This window comes from Heptranchias perlo, chromosome 24 (genome assembly GCF_035084215.1).
Source record: "Heptranchias perlo isolate sHepPer1 chromosome 24, sHepPer1.hap1, whole genome shotgun sequence".
Classification (NCBI taxonomy): Eukaryota; Metazoa; Chordata; class Chondrichthyes; order Hexanchiformes; family Hexanchidae; genus Heptranchias; species Heptranchias perlo.
The window spans coordinates 15,891,915-15,904,713 of NC_090348.1; the positions used below are offsets into that span (position 1 = coordinate 15,891,915).

General features: G+C 42.9%; 1 protein-coding gene across 3 annotated transcripts in view; it reads right to left on the minus strand.

Moving 5' to 3' along the window:
• The window catches only part of LOC137341587 (ATP-binding cassette sub-family D member 2-like), a 77,234-nt gene extending 67,997 nt beyond the window's left edge, over positions 1 to 9,237 (minus strand). The window contains exons 1-2 of one of the 3 annotated variants that reach the window (XM_068004813.1): positions 8,151 to 9,232; positions 853 to 1,033 (exon numbers count right to left, since the gene is read on the minus strand). In XM_068004813.1, the coding sequence (XP_067860914.1) occupies positions 853 to 1,033; positions 8,151 to 9,056 (1,087 nt within the window). In that variant the 5' untranslated portion in view covers positions 9,057 to 9,232. Of the gene's footprint in view, positions 1 to 852; positions 1,034 to 8,150 lie in introns of those variants that run through there. The other 2 variants (XM_068004814.1, XM_068004815.1) reach the window with 2 other exon arrangements.
• Positions 9,238 to 12,799: the final 3,562 nt, after the last annotated feature.

The following is a 12,799-nucleotide window of genomic DNA, read 5'->3' on the forward strand; positions in this document are numbered from 1 at the left end:
AAGGCAGAGTATTATTTAAATGGTGATAGATTGGGAAGTGTTGATGCACAAAAGGGACCTGGGTGTCCTTGTACGCCAGTCATTGAAAGCAAACATGCAGGTGCAGCAAGCAGTTAGGAATGGTATGTTGGCCTTCACTTCAAAAGGATTTGAGTACAGGAGCAAGGATGTCTTACTGCAGTTATAAAGGACCTTGGTGAGACCACACTTGGAGTACTGTGTGCAGTTTTGGTCTCCTTACCTAAAAAGGGACATACTTGCCATAGAGGGGGTGCAGGAAAGGTTCACCAGACTGATTCCTGGGATGGCAGGACTGTCGTGTGAGGAGAGATTGGGTCGACTTGGCCTGTGTTCACTAGAGTTTAGAAGAATGAGAGGGGATCTCATTGAAACGTATAAAATTCTGACAGGGCTAGACAGACTGGATGCAGGGAGGATGTTTCCCCTGGCTGGGGGGGAGGGGGGGGTCTAGAATGAGGGGTCACAGTCTCAAGATACAGCATAGGACATTTAGGACTGAGATGAGGAGGAGAAATTTCTTCACTCAGAGGGTGGTGAACCTGTGGAATTCTCTACCACAGAAGGCTGTGGCGGCCAAGTCACTGAATATATTTAAGAGATAGATAGATAGATTTCGAGACACAAAAGGCATCAAGGGGTATAGGGAGAGAGCGGGAATATAGTATTGAGAGAGAGGATCAGCCATGATCATATTGAATGGTACAGCAGGCTCAAAGGGCTGAATGGCCTACTCCTGCTTTCTATGTCCATGTCCTAACATTCTGGGGCTCCAATGTGTTGTACCAATACCAAACCAAATTTTTAATCTAGTTAGAAAATTTGCCTCTTTACCATTGTCTGCAAAACCTGTTGCTGTGATGATGGGTACTGCTACCATGACTAATCCACTCCCACTCCACACATACTTCATTAGAAACTGCTCCAACATAATGTACCAAAGTCTTTTGGACAAAATGAGATTCATCTGGGCAGCAAGTGACTTGTAACTTTTCTGCAGCTGGTTCATTTCCACCTAAGGAAACAAAATGGAAGACAACAAAGTATAAATATTACATACACCAAATTTATCTTAAAACAGTGAAAAGGTGTCTGTTTAAAATTTCAAACGCTGTAGGAACATAGAGCCTGAAATGTGTGGGGCACACCAGAATTTTGAGAGGTGATTTGAATTTTGGAAACAATTACATGAATCAGAATAGATACTACTTTAGCCCATTAATGGTTTTCTTTTTTACATCAGTTCTCTACTGCAAGACAAAGAAAACAGAAACATGAGGATTTTTTTTTCCTAAGGTCCTAGCGCATAAATTCAGATAAAGATTAAAAACTAAGAGTAATGCTGAAATTTTATAAAAAGAACTACAGTTTTAACTCCTGATGACTTTTGGAACACTAACTTCAAATCATTTTAATCTTTACCTACACTGGGAAAAGCAGCATCAATAATAAATTATCTTCATAACTCAAAAATAACTCCTGTATTACCAAACATGACACAGGAGATTTGTCAGGGTTTCAAACAATACCAAAGAAACTTTAGGCCTCGTGGTACATTTTTGTATGGGCACAAATAAGTTTTAATGTCTCATTATTGTAGTTATTTTCTCTAATGTCAACATAAAAAATGTTTCAAATTTCTAAAGTCAGTATAAAAGAATGTTTTTGTTCATTATAAAAATGGCAAGCAATTTAAACAAGGTGCTGCAGGTTGCAAATGAATTCCATTGCTCTCAACATAGTAGGTAACGCAGACTTCTTTAAAAGTAAATAAGCAAAGAATAATTGCATTCCTCTTTTCAGGTTTGTGGATGGCAAGAGGGCTTTGCTTCAGTGTAAACTTTATCTGTCCCCCATCTATCATCAGACTTTAATCTTAAAGTAGAATATGCATGGGTCAATCTTTAACTTGTCTCAGCTTAGTATCTAAAATAAAAGCTTTTGCACTTGTTAGAACTGAGATGTGTTGTGAAAATATCTTTCATGCATGATAACTAAAGGACTAGGATTAAATCCGTAGAGCCCTCAGCACCAACAAACCAAATTTCAGCACCAGCAGCAGAGTACTACAAATGGCCAAATTCAATAGCTCCTGGTGCAATTGTACTGGCTTAGGATGCAGTTATAGTGTAGCTATCGATCTCATGTTGATGGCTGCCAAATTCATTCACAATCTGCAGTACTTTGTTTGCACTGCCTGGCTGAAATTCAGATAAAGGAGAGACTTCTACACAATTACCCGCATGCATAAAGCCCTGCTCCCAGCTTACACTCCGAGTACATTTAAGTAACCACTGGGTAAGTTTATAACATGTCTAGAATATCCAATGGATCAGTTTGACACTGCATTGGAGTTACATCTTGACAAACCTAAGCAATGTGAGACTGCCTCCTCCAGGGGAGCAGGTTTCACACTGCTCCCCTCCACAGTCACTCCAAGATGTGACTTTGGAGGTGTACTGCAAAGTTAGTATCACTTAAGACAGTTCCGTAACACCCCAACATTGAATAACTCTCTAATTTTCACTTCCCAGGGTTATACATGAAGAACAATCACATGGACGAAGTACCGTAGGGCTGCTGATGCTTTAAAAAAAAATCACAGCTAAGACCAACGTTTCAGGGCAAGTACTTCCACATAGCTCTAATGAACATCACCACATTTTGAAGTGGGGATGGGGTGCATAACACACCAGGAGTTTTGTTACATATAATTGACATAAGGCTTGCCATTCATGGAATCAAAGACTCAACCATATGAACGATTTCAAGTAGCACCTGTCCGGGGACACTTCGGTTCCTGGCCTTAATCCCAGAAACGCCCACATATTAAGAAAAGACATACTTGCTCTCGAGGCAGTACAAAGAAGGTTCACTCGGTTAATCCCGGGGATGAGGGGGCGGACATATGAGGAGAGGTTGAGTAGATTGGGACTCTACTCATTGGAGTTCAGAAGAATGAGAGGCGATCTTATTGAAACATATAAGATTGTGAAGGGGCTTGATCGGGTGGATGCGGTGAGGATGTTCCCAAGGATGGGTGAAACTAGAACGAGGGGGCATAATCTTAGAATAAGGGGCTGCTCTTTCAAAACTGAGATGAGGAGAAACTTCTTCACACAGAGGGTAGTAGGCCTGTGGAATTTGCTGCCCCAGGAAGCTGTGGAAGCTACATCATTGAATAAATTCAAAGCAGAAATAGACAGTTTCCTAGAAGTAAAGGGAATTAGGGGTTACGGGAAGCGGGCAGGAAATTGGACATGAATTTAGATTTGAGGTTAGGATCAGATCAGCCATGATCTTATTAAATGGCAGAGCAGGCTCGAAGGGCCGATTGGTCTACTCCTGCTCCTATTTCTTATGTTCTTATATTAGATAACAGGAAAACAACCCTGCTCCAATTTATGCCTGTTTGCCACTCCATCTCCCACTCTGTGTGACTGCTCCAGTCCAGAGTCTCCTGCTGCATTCCCCTAGTCTGTCTATGGAAACAGAATGCTATCAACTGCTTGGCAGTATATTCTAAACACCTCCCACCCCATTCATTGTCTGCTGCCTTTGTAAAGTGACATTTCTTATGTTCAGGAGTGCTAAGCTGATTTATGAAATAAGGACAGAGTTCAAAAAAGAAATGAAAGTGTTGCGAGGAAGAGTGCGCACCCAAATCGTTAATTTGTCTGTTCTCTCCACAGATACTGATTGACCCCCTGTGTGTTGCCAGTATTTTTTTTCCAGATTTCCAGCATCGACAGTACTTTTTTTTTCCCCAAGGAAATGCTAGAGCTTCCAACGAAAATTAACAATTTTTTCACGAAGAATGAAACCTGTAGGAATGTTTGATGAAGAAATATTTGCTTACCCTTTGAGGTCTGCAGTAGTTATAATAGAAAAATCTAAAATACTAAATTTATATAGTTTATCTCGATAATATAAAGAAAGAATCCAATAAAAGTAATCATTTGTCATCGGTATTCACTATTTTCTAGTCAAGGGCTGCAGCAGAGGCTTGTAAGTGCTGCCAGTTCATAAATCCATAAATTGTTCACCCTGTCTAAAGTCTTGTTTGGAATCATTGCTCCTGAGGATACAGTTATTACATGAAAAAAAATTGGGGTGAACTCTGCTCATCAAGATCAGGGAATAACATTCCACTATCTGACAACTAGAGAATGTATCAAGCATTCTTTGTCAGATACAACATTTGTTTGATGCACTGTAAAGTTCTCTAGACTGCTTTGAAATGTGCCATTACTCTAACCTCAGTGCATGCACCCTATTACACACATGTAACTTTTCTATCTTCCACACCATCTATCCTTCTGACTTCTCAGGGTAAGGCTCCCAATTAAATAGTCCAGAATTATTACCAGTTTTGTGCTGTGTACACAAATGCAACAGGAACTGGATTGAGAATATCCAAACTCACTTCATTTAGGATTCTGATATTCAGCCTGACAGTTTGTGCGGGATTCAAACCCAGTATTCTAGCCCACTGTCTCATCTGATATCCTCCACAATCAAAGTAACTTCTATATTTAAAGAATTAGAAAACTAACCCCTAATTCAGCTGGTCCCACAAGTCAGGTGGAGTGACAGATAGTGAACCAATCATCTGTCCCTGGATCAGGCTATCTGAGAAAACTAGGTCAGACAGAAAGATGTAGTCACAGTCTACTCAGCCTATCCACTTGTAAAATGAGATTCTGGAAGGATAGCAGGAGAGCACATACACACATGTCTGTATGGTACACAGATGAGAATACGGTGCTTTGACTGCCTCAATCAAGTTACTAGCGGACACATGGCTACAGCATAAGAAAATGACAGTAAATTTTGTACCAAAATTGAAATCTTACTCAGAAAACCACAAATATATCTGGTATCGGAAAGGAGTGGAAAAGAAAGATCAGGGTATAGTGTTGCAGCGTGCCGATAGCTTGATCCAGATCTCATCTACGCTACACCTGATTGTATATTGACAACAGTTATTTTCAAAAAATGATATCCTTCATCTTAAATAAGCACTTCTGCTTTTGGCAGAATCACAATTTGAAATTGTAATAGAATTATTAAGAAATGTTAATATAATATCCAAAACAAATCTTGGCTGAAGTACGAAATGAGTACTTTGCATCTGTCTTTACCAAGGAAGATGCTGCCAAAGTCACAGTAAAAGAGGTAGTTGAGATACTGGACGGGCTATAAATTGATAAAGAGGAGGTACTAGAAAGACTGGCTGTACTTAAAGTAGATAAGTTACCCGGTCTAGATGGGAAACATCCGAGGTTGCTGAGGGAACCAAGGAAAGAAATTGCAGAGGGGCTGGCCATAATCTTCCAATCCTCCTTAGATATGGGGGAGGTACCAGAGGACTGGAGAATTGCAAATGTTACACCCTTGTTCAAAAAAGGCTGTAAGGATAAACCAGACAACTACAAGCCAGTCAGTTTAACCTCGGTGATGGGGAAGCTTTTAGAAACATTAATCCGAAACAAAATTAATAGTCACTTGGACCAGTGTGGATTAATAAAGCAAAGCCAGCACAGATTTGTTAAAGGCAAATCATGTTTAACTAACTTGACTGAATTTTTTTTTGATGAGGTAACAGAAAGGGTTAGGATTGGTTAGCTAACAGGAAACAGAGAGCAGGTATAAATGGGTAATTTTCAGAGGGATCTGGGTGGCCGAGTACATGAATCACAAAAAGTTAGTATGCAGGTACAGCAAGTAATTAGGAAGGCAAATGGAATGTCGTCATTTGTTGCAAGGGGAATGGAATATAAAAGTAGAGATGTTTTGCTACAGTTGTACAGGGCATTGGTGAGACCACAACTAGAATAGTGTGTGCAGTTTTGGTCTCCTTATTTAAGGACGGACATAATTGCTTTGGAGGCGGTTCAGAGAGGGTTCACTTGACTGATTCCTGGGATGAGGGGGTTATCTTATGAGGAAAGGTTGGACAAGTTAGGCCTGTATACACTGGAGTTTGGAAGAATGAGAAGTGAGCCTATTGAAACATATAAGATCCTGAGGGGACTAGAAGGGATAGATGCTGAGAGGATGTTTCCCGTTGTGACAGAGACTAGGGGCCACAGTTTAAAAATAAGGGGTCTCCCATTTAAGACGGAGATGAGGAGAAATTTTTTCTCAGTGGGTCATGAGTCTGCGGAACTCCCTTCCCCAGAGAGCGGTGGAGGCAGGGTTATTAAATATTTTTAAGGCGGAATTAGGTAGATTCCTGATTAACAAGGGAGTCAAAGGTTATAGTAGGTAGATGGGAAAGTAAGGTTGAGGTTGCAATCTGATCAGCTATGATCTTATCAAATGGCAGAGCAGGCTCGAGGGGCCGAATGGCCTACTCCTGCTCTTAACTCATATGTTCGTAGGGTTGATAAGGGCAATGTGGTTGATGTGTACATGGACTTTCAAAAGGCGTTTGATAAAGTGCCACATAATAAGGCTGGTCAGCAAAACTGCTGACAGTATTTTATTGCTCATGCAATAAAAGGGGCAGTGGCAGCACAGGTACGAAATTGGCTAAATGATAGGAAACAGAAAGCAGTGGTCAACAGTTGGTTTTCAGACTGAGGAAGGTATGGTGTTCCCCAGGGGTCGGTACTAGGACCACTGATTTTTTTGATATACGTTAATGACTTGGACTTGGGTATACAGGACAAATGCCACAAAACTTGGAAGTGCATTAAACAGTGCGGAGGCTAGTAATGGACTTCAAGAGGACATAGACAGGATGGTGGAATGGGCGAACACATGGCAGAAGAAATTTAACGCAGAGAAGTGCAAAGCGACAAATTTTGGCAGGAAGAACGATGAGAGGCAATATAAACTAAATGGTACAATTCTAAAGGGGGTGCAGGAACAGAGAGACCCAGGGATATATGTGTACAAATCTTTGAAGGTGGCAGGACAGGTTGAGAAAGCGGTTAAAAAAGCATACAGGATCCTGGGCTTTATAAATAGGAAGCATAGAGTATAAAAGCAAGGAAGTTATGTTGAACCTTTATAAAACACTGGTTTGGCCACAACTGAAGTATTGTGTCCAATTCTGGGCTATGCACTTCAGGAAGGATGTGATGGCCTTAGAGAGGGTGCGGAAAAGATTTACTAGAATGGGATGAGGGACTTTAGTTACGTGGATAGACTGGAGAAGCTGGGGTTGATCTCCTTAGAGCAGAAAAGGTTGAGAGGAGATTTGATAGAAGTATTCAAAATCATGAAGGGTTTAGATAAAGTAAATAAAGAGAAACTGTTCCCATTGGCAGACGGGTCGAGAGCCAGAGGACACAGATTTAAGGTGACTGGCAAAAGAACCAAAGGCGACATGAGGGAAAACTTTTTTTTGAAGCAGTGGGTAGTTATGACCTGGAATGCGCTGCCTGAAAGGGTGGTGAATGCGGATTCAATTGTGGCTTTCAAAAAGAAATTGGATAAATACTTGAAGGGAAAATATTTGCAAGACAATGGGGAAAGAGTGGGGGAATGCGACTAACTGGATTGCTCTTACAAAAGAGCCAGCAAGAGCTTGATGGGCCGAATGGCCTCCTTCTGTGCTGTAACCAGTCTAGGATTATTGTCCTGGCTTCCTTCTGGGCTACATTACAAACTGAATTTGTGATTACTACAATGGTGGAGTGGGGGGGGGGGGGAAATGAGCACATAACTTGAATGTGGAAGCCCCTAATGACTGCTTTAAACATTCCTAGCAACATGTAGAACTTTACCACCGTTAGTAAAATTTGCTTCAATGTAAAGCTTATCAATCTTTAATAAGCACTGAAACCAAAACAGCATCTTCAGAAGCTGTATAAAAGGTTCCCGTTAAGAATCGCCCAGTTTTTAAAATCAGGAATTTCAGCAAAACATATCACAACCATTATTACTACAACAAAGTGACAGAAAGGAATCTATTCTCCTAAAACATTTTATGACTATTACATAAATAATCTATTTATTACCTCTCTTATCTTTTGATTCAAAGTATTAGAGTAATTGTAAGGTGTCAGGTGGAGTCTAGAACAATACGCTAATGGCTTCAGTGGTACTATCTTTCATTGTCCTGACAGCCTCTAAACTATCAGTTTAATGAGCTCCAGTTTCACTGTGAAAATCCTTACCCTGTGTCCCCTGTAAAAAGCAATCTCTTCTGCATTGGCTATAATACGTGAATGGATGTATCTCAAGTATCCCTTCCTCTGGGCTTCTTCGGCCACCAGCTTACCAAACCTTGGGGAGAAGGCTCGTAATACCCTGGCAGTGGCATACACTACAAGCCCCGCTAAAAGCGTGGGTCCCGTGGGGTTTGCTCCCCGCGAAGTCGCGGTCTGGATCAGGGTGTAGGAAGTCAGCATCACGTCCAAGATGGGCTTCGTCAGGTTGGAGTACAAGTGTGCGATAGACTGAGCAAACATCATGATATCTTCTGTCAGCGACTGGTCGGGGTTCGCCAGTCTCCCGTCCATGTTGCTAACCTTGTAGTAAGTCTGATCGGTGAAGTAGGTTTGATATGCATGATCTACGAGACGAGTGCGAAATGCCAGAGCCAGCTTGCATTCCAGATAGCGGATCATGCTGTTGACAAACGTGGCCGGGATGGCCACCAGAAGCCATTTGACTAATTTCAACACGAAGCTCCTGGGTTTCTTCTCAACGATTGTCTTCACGATCTTCCCGTCCAACCCGGCCACGTAAATGGAGAGAAACGTCCTGGAAATCAAAGCCACCGAGTGCAGGCAGAGCAAGCCCAGCTCCTTGGTGAGCAGTTTCGGGAAGAGGATTTTCCCGAGTCCGATGAGCTGCTGCAAAAAATCAGCGTCGACAGCCGGCGATTTCTTGGGGCCGCACTGGCTGCGCGTGTGGCGAGGTGACGGGGTTTGAGACTGCGACTTCCCGTGGACGTGGTGGTGGAGGAGCGGGTACAACCTCCGGACACCGTAAGCGGCGATGGCGAGGAAGACGGTTCTGCGAGCGGCCGTGGACTTGGTCCATTTCACCCCGGCCACGACCTGCAGGAGGTGGGACATTTATACCCTTATTTGCCCAGCCCACACCTGCAAAATAAAACGGCGAGGACACGAACGGCGCTTGCGGAAGGCGAAAGGTTACCGAGTTTCATGGTGCAGAGCTCCCGGTACCGCGAACCGTCTCGTCCGCACTGGAATCCGGTCACTGGTGCTGCGGCAGCGCGGCGCGCGTGCCATACGTCATTCAACGGTAACGCGCTCGCCCCCCCCCCCGGAGCGCGCGCTACACGTCATTCAACGGTGACGCGCGCGGCCTGATCATTCTCGGGACATGCAACGAAAAGTCTTTTAAAACTGCTGAGCTTGGACGGCCTTTCATTTATATTATTTTTGAAATGTTTCCAGGAACAGCGACGTATGACTTCAGGGTGATATGTATGATTTTTTAAAAAAAATTGTAAACACCATGCAATCAGAATATGTGTAACTGCAGAAAAAAATTTGAGTCTGCATTTAAATTCTTGGAAATCTAAATTTAACAACTGGGGAAGAGCAGAACCTGGTCTTAAATATTTCAATTTTTCATTACAGACACTTCCATGGAGAATAACATTTTTAGGCAAACTCACATTAAAGAGCAAATTAAGCTATGTAAATAATGTTAAAACAAATTGAATTAATAAATAAACCAACTTACAATTCACATTCACACTGCAGAATTGCGGAAGGCGAAAGGTTACCGCAATTCACATTGCTTCAACTGTTAAAAATTTAAACTTTAAAATTGAACTTCAAGTTTCTGTCAGGCTTCAGCAGAGAGAGCTGCTGTAGCAAGTTAATTGGTTAGCTAGATTAAACTGGTACTTGAAGGTAGGGCAGGCCTGACTCATCTGAGTCACAAACTGTAGAAATACAGGGGCCTGTCAGTGCGGATAGCACGGTGTGAGGACAACACAGTGTGAGCTGCTGAGAGTTTGGTACGTGTGGGAGTTCAGTTCAGTTCAGTGCAGTGGGGGAAGGAGGTGCTGCTTTGCCTTGCTTTTCCTAACTTTTTCCCCAGAGCGGCAGTGGACCTGAGCGTAGAAGACTGAGATTGGGGAATAAAAGCAGCATCAGACTTGCAACAAGAGACAACTACTGTGCGATGTCACAGGTGAGGCAGGCGAGTCTGAGAGGTGAGCACACTATAAAAGGGGAGACCTAGAGTGGGAGGAGAGTCTGAGAGTCTAAGGCAAGTCATGGCAGCAGAGCTTGCACCCGTGATATGCTCCTCCTGCACTATGTGGGAAGTCATGGACACTGCCAGTGTCCCTGGTGACCATGTGTGCAGGAAGTGTGTCCAGCTGCAGCTACTGGCGAACCGCATTTCGGAGCTGGAGCTGCGGGTGGATTCGCTGTGGAGCATCCGTGATGCTGAGACTATCGTGGATAGCATGTTCAGTGAGGTGGTCAAACCGCAGGTAAAGATTACGGTGGCAAAAAGGAAATGGGTGACCGCCAGGCAGAGTACAAGGACTAGGCAGGTACAGCAGGAGTCCCCTGGAGCCATCTCCCTCTCAAACAGATATTCTGCTTTAGATACTGTTGGGGGAGATGGCTTATCAGGGGAATGCAGCAAGAGCCAGGTTTGGGGCACCACGGGTGGCTCTGCTGCACAGGAGGGGAGGAAGAAGAGTGGCAGGGCTATAGTGATAGGGGATTCGATTGTAAGGGGAACAGATAGGCGTTTCTGTGGCCGCAGGGCATTCTGGAGGGGGAGGGTGAACAGCCAGTAGTCGTGGTCCATATTGGTACCAACGACATAGGTAAAAAAAAAAGGGATGGGGTCCTGCAAGGTGAATTTAAGGAGTTAGGAGATAAATTAAAAAGCAGGACTTCAAAGGTAGTGATCTCAGGATTACTACCGGTGCCACGTGCTAGTGAGTATAGGAACAGCAGAATAGACAGGATGAATGTGTGGCTGCAGGGATGGTGTAGGAGGGAGGGATTTAGATTCCTGGGACATTGGGACCGGTTCTGGGGAAGGTGGGACCTGTACAAGCGTGACGGGTTACACCCGAGCAGGACCGGGACCAATGACCTCGCGGTGGTGTTTGCTAGTGCTGTTGGGGAAGGTTTGAACTAGAGTGGCAGGGGGATGGGAACCTGAGCGGAGAGTCAGAAGGGAATAAAGTTGAGAGCAGCGAGAGAGGGGAAGACCCAGGGGAAATCTACAATACAAATAGTACAAACAGTTGTTCAAGAACAAGTGAAAGGGAAAAGCGTAGAGCAGCTGAAAGAAAGTGTACTTTAGGCACGGCAGATCAAATAAAAACTAGAAGGCGTAAGGCGATTAACCCAGCATCAAAGCTGTGGCAGGGGGTTGGGAACCTGAGCAGGGAGACAGAGGAAAGCGTGTCAGGAAGGGACAGAAGGTATGGAGTAAAAGGTAAAGTGTTAAAAAAGGAAAAAGCAGGAACTGAGTGTCACAAAACATATTTGAAAGTTCTTTATCTGAACGCACGTAGCATTCGTAACAAAATGAACGAGTTAACGGCACAAATAACTACGTATGGGTATGATCTTGTGGCCATTACAGAAACATGGCTGCAGGGTGACAACGACTGGGAATTAAATATGCCAGGGTATTTAACAATCAGGAAGGACAGGCAGGAAGGAAGGGGAGGTGGGGTGGCTATATTAATAAAGGAAGGAATCACTAATACAAATAAATGATATTGGGACAAAGGATCAGGATAATGAAACAGTTTGGGTAGAGATAAGGAATAATAAGGGGAAAAAAACACTAGTGGGCATAGTATATAGGCCTCCTAATAGTTGCAACTCTGCTGGAAGAAGTATTAATCAGGAAATAGTCGGGGCATGTAACAAGGGAACAGCTATAATTATGGGGGATTTTAACTATCATATTAACTGGACAAATCAAATTGGGCAGGGCAGCCTTGAGGAAGAGTTTATTGAGTGTATTGGGGATGGATTTCTTGAGCAGTATGTAACTGATTCTACAAGGGGGCAAGCAACCTTGGACCTGGTTCTGTGTAATGAGCCAGGATTAATTATTAATGTCCCAGTTAAGGATCCCCTTGGAATGAGTGACCATAACATGGTTACATTCCATATCCAATTAGAGGGTGAGAAGGTTGGTTCTCAAACAAGCGTACTGAGCTTGAATAAAGGAGACTATGATGGTATGAGCGCGGAATTGATTAAAGTGGACTGGGAAAATAGATTAAAGGGTAAGACGGTACATGAGCAGTAGTGTTCATTTAAGGAGTTATTTTACAACTTTCAAAAAATATATATTCCACTGAGGAAAAAAGGGTGTAAAAGAAATGACAGCCATCCATGGCTAAGTAAAGAAATTAAGGATAGTAAAGGAAAATAAATAGGTTGCTGTTATTGACATCTAGAACAAGAAATGAGGACAGTTTGAGGATCAGGGAAGCCTTGGAATGAAGGCCAGAACATTAAACAGGAAAATTTCAATTATCCAAACATTGACACTGAAAACAGAAAAAGGAAAATGTTGCTTCGTTTCTGGAAGTGTTGCAAGATTGTTTCCGAGCTCAGCCTCTTCAATTGCTAGTGAGGTCAGAGATTATTCTGGATTTACCTTTAATTAATGATCCACATATGATACATAGGATCCAATGATCATCATATCAACGGACGTAAAATGTTCATTAGGGTATATAAAATAGACAGTGGCACAAGAATAGTGGACTTTAAAAAAGGCTACGCTATTATTATATTAGCCAAGGACTTAAAGAAGCACAGAGTTTCCACCATTCAGTTACAAGCTT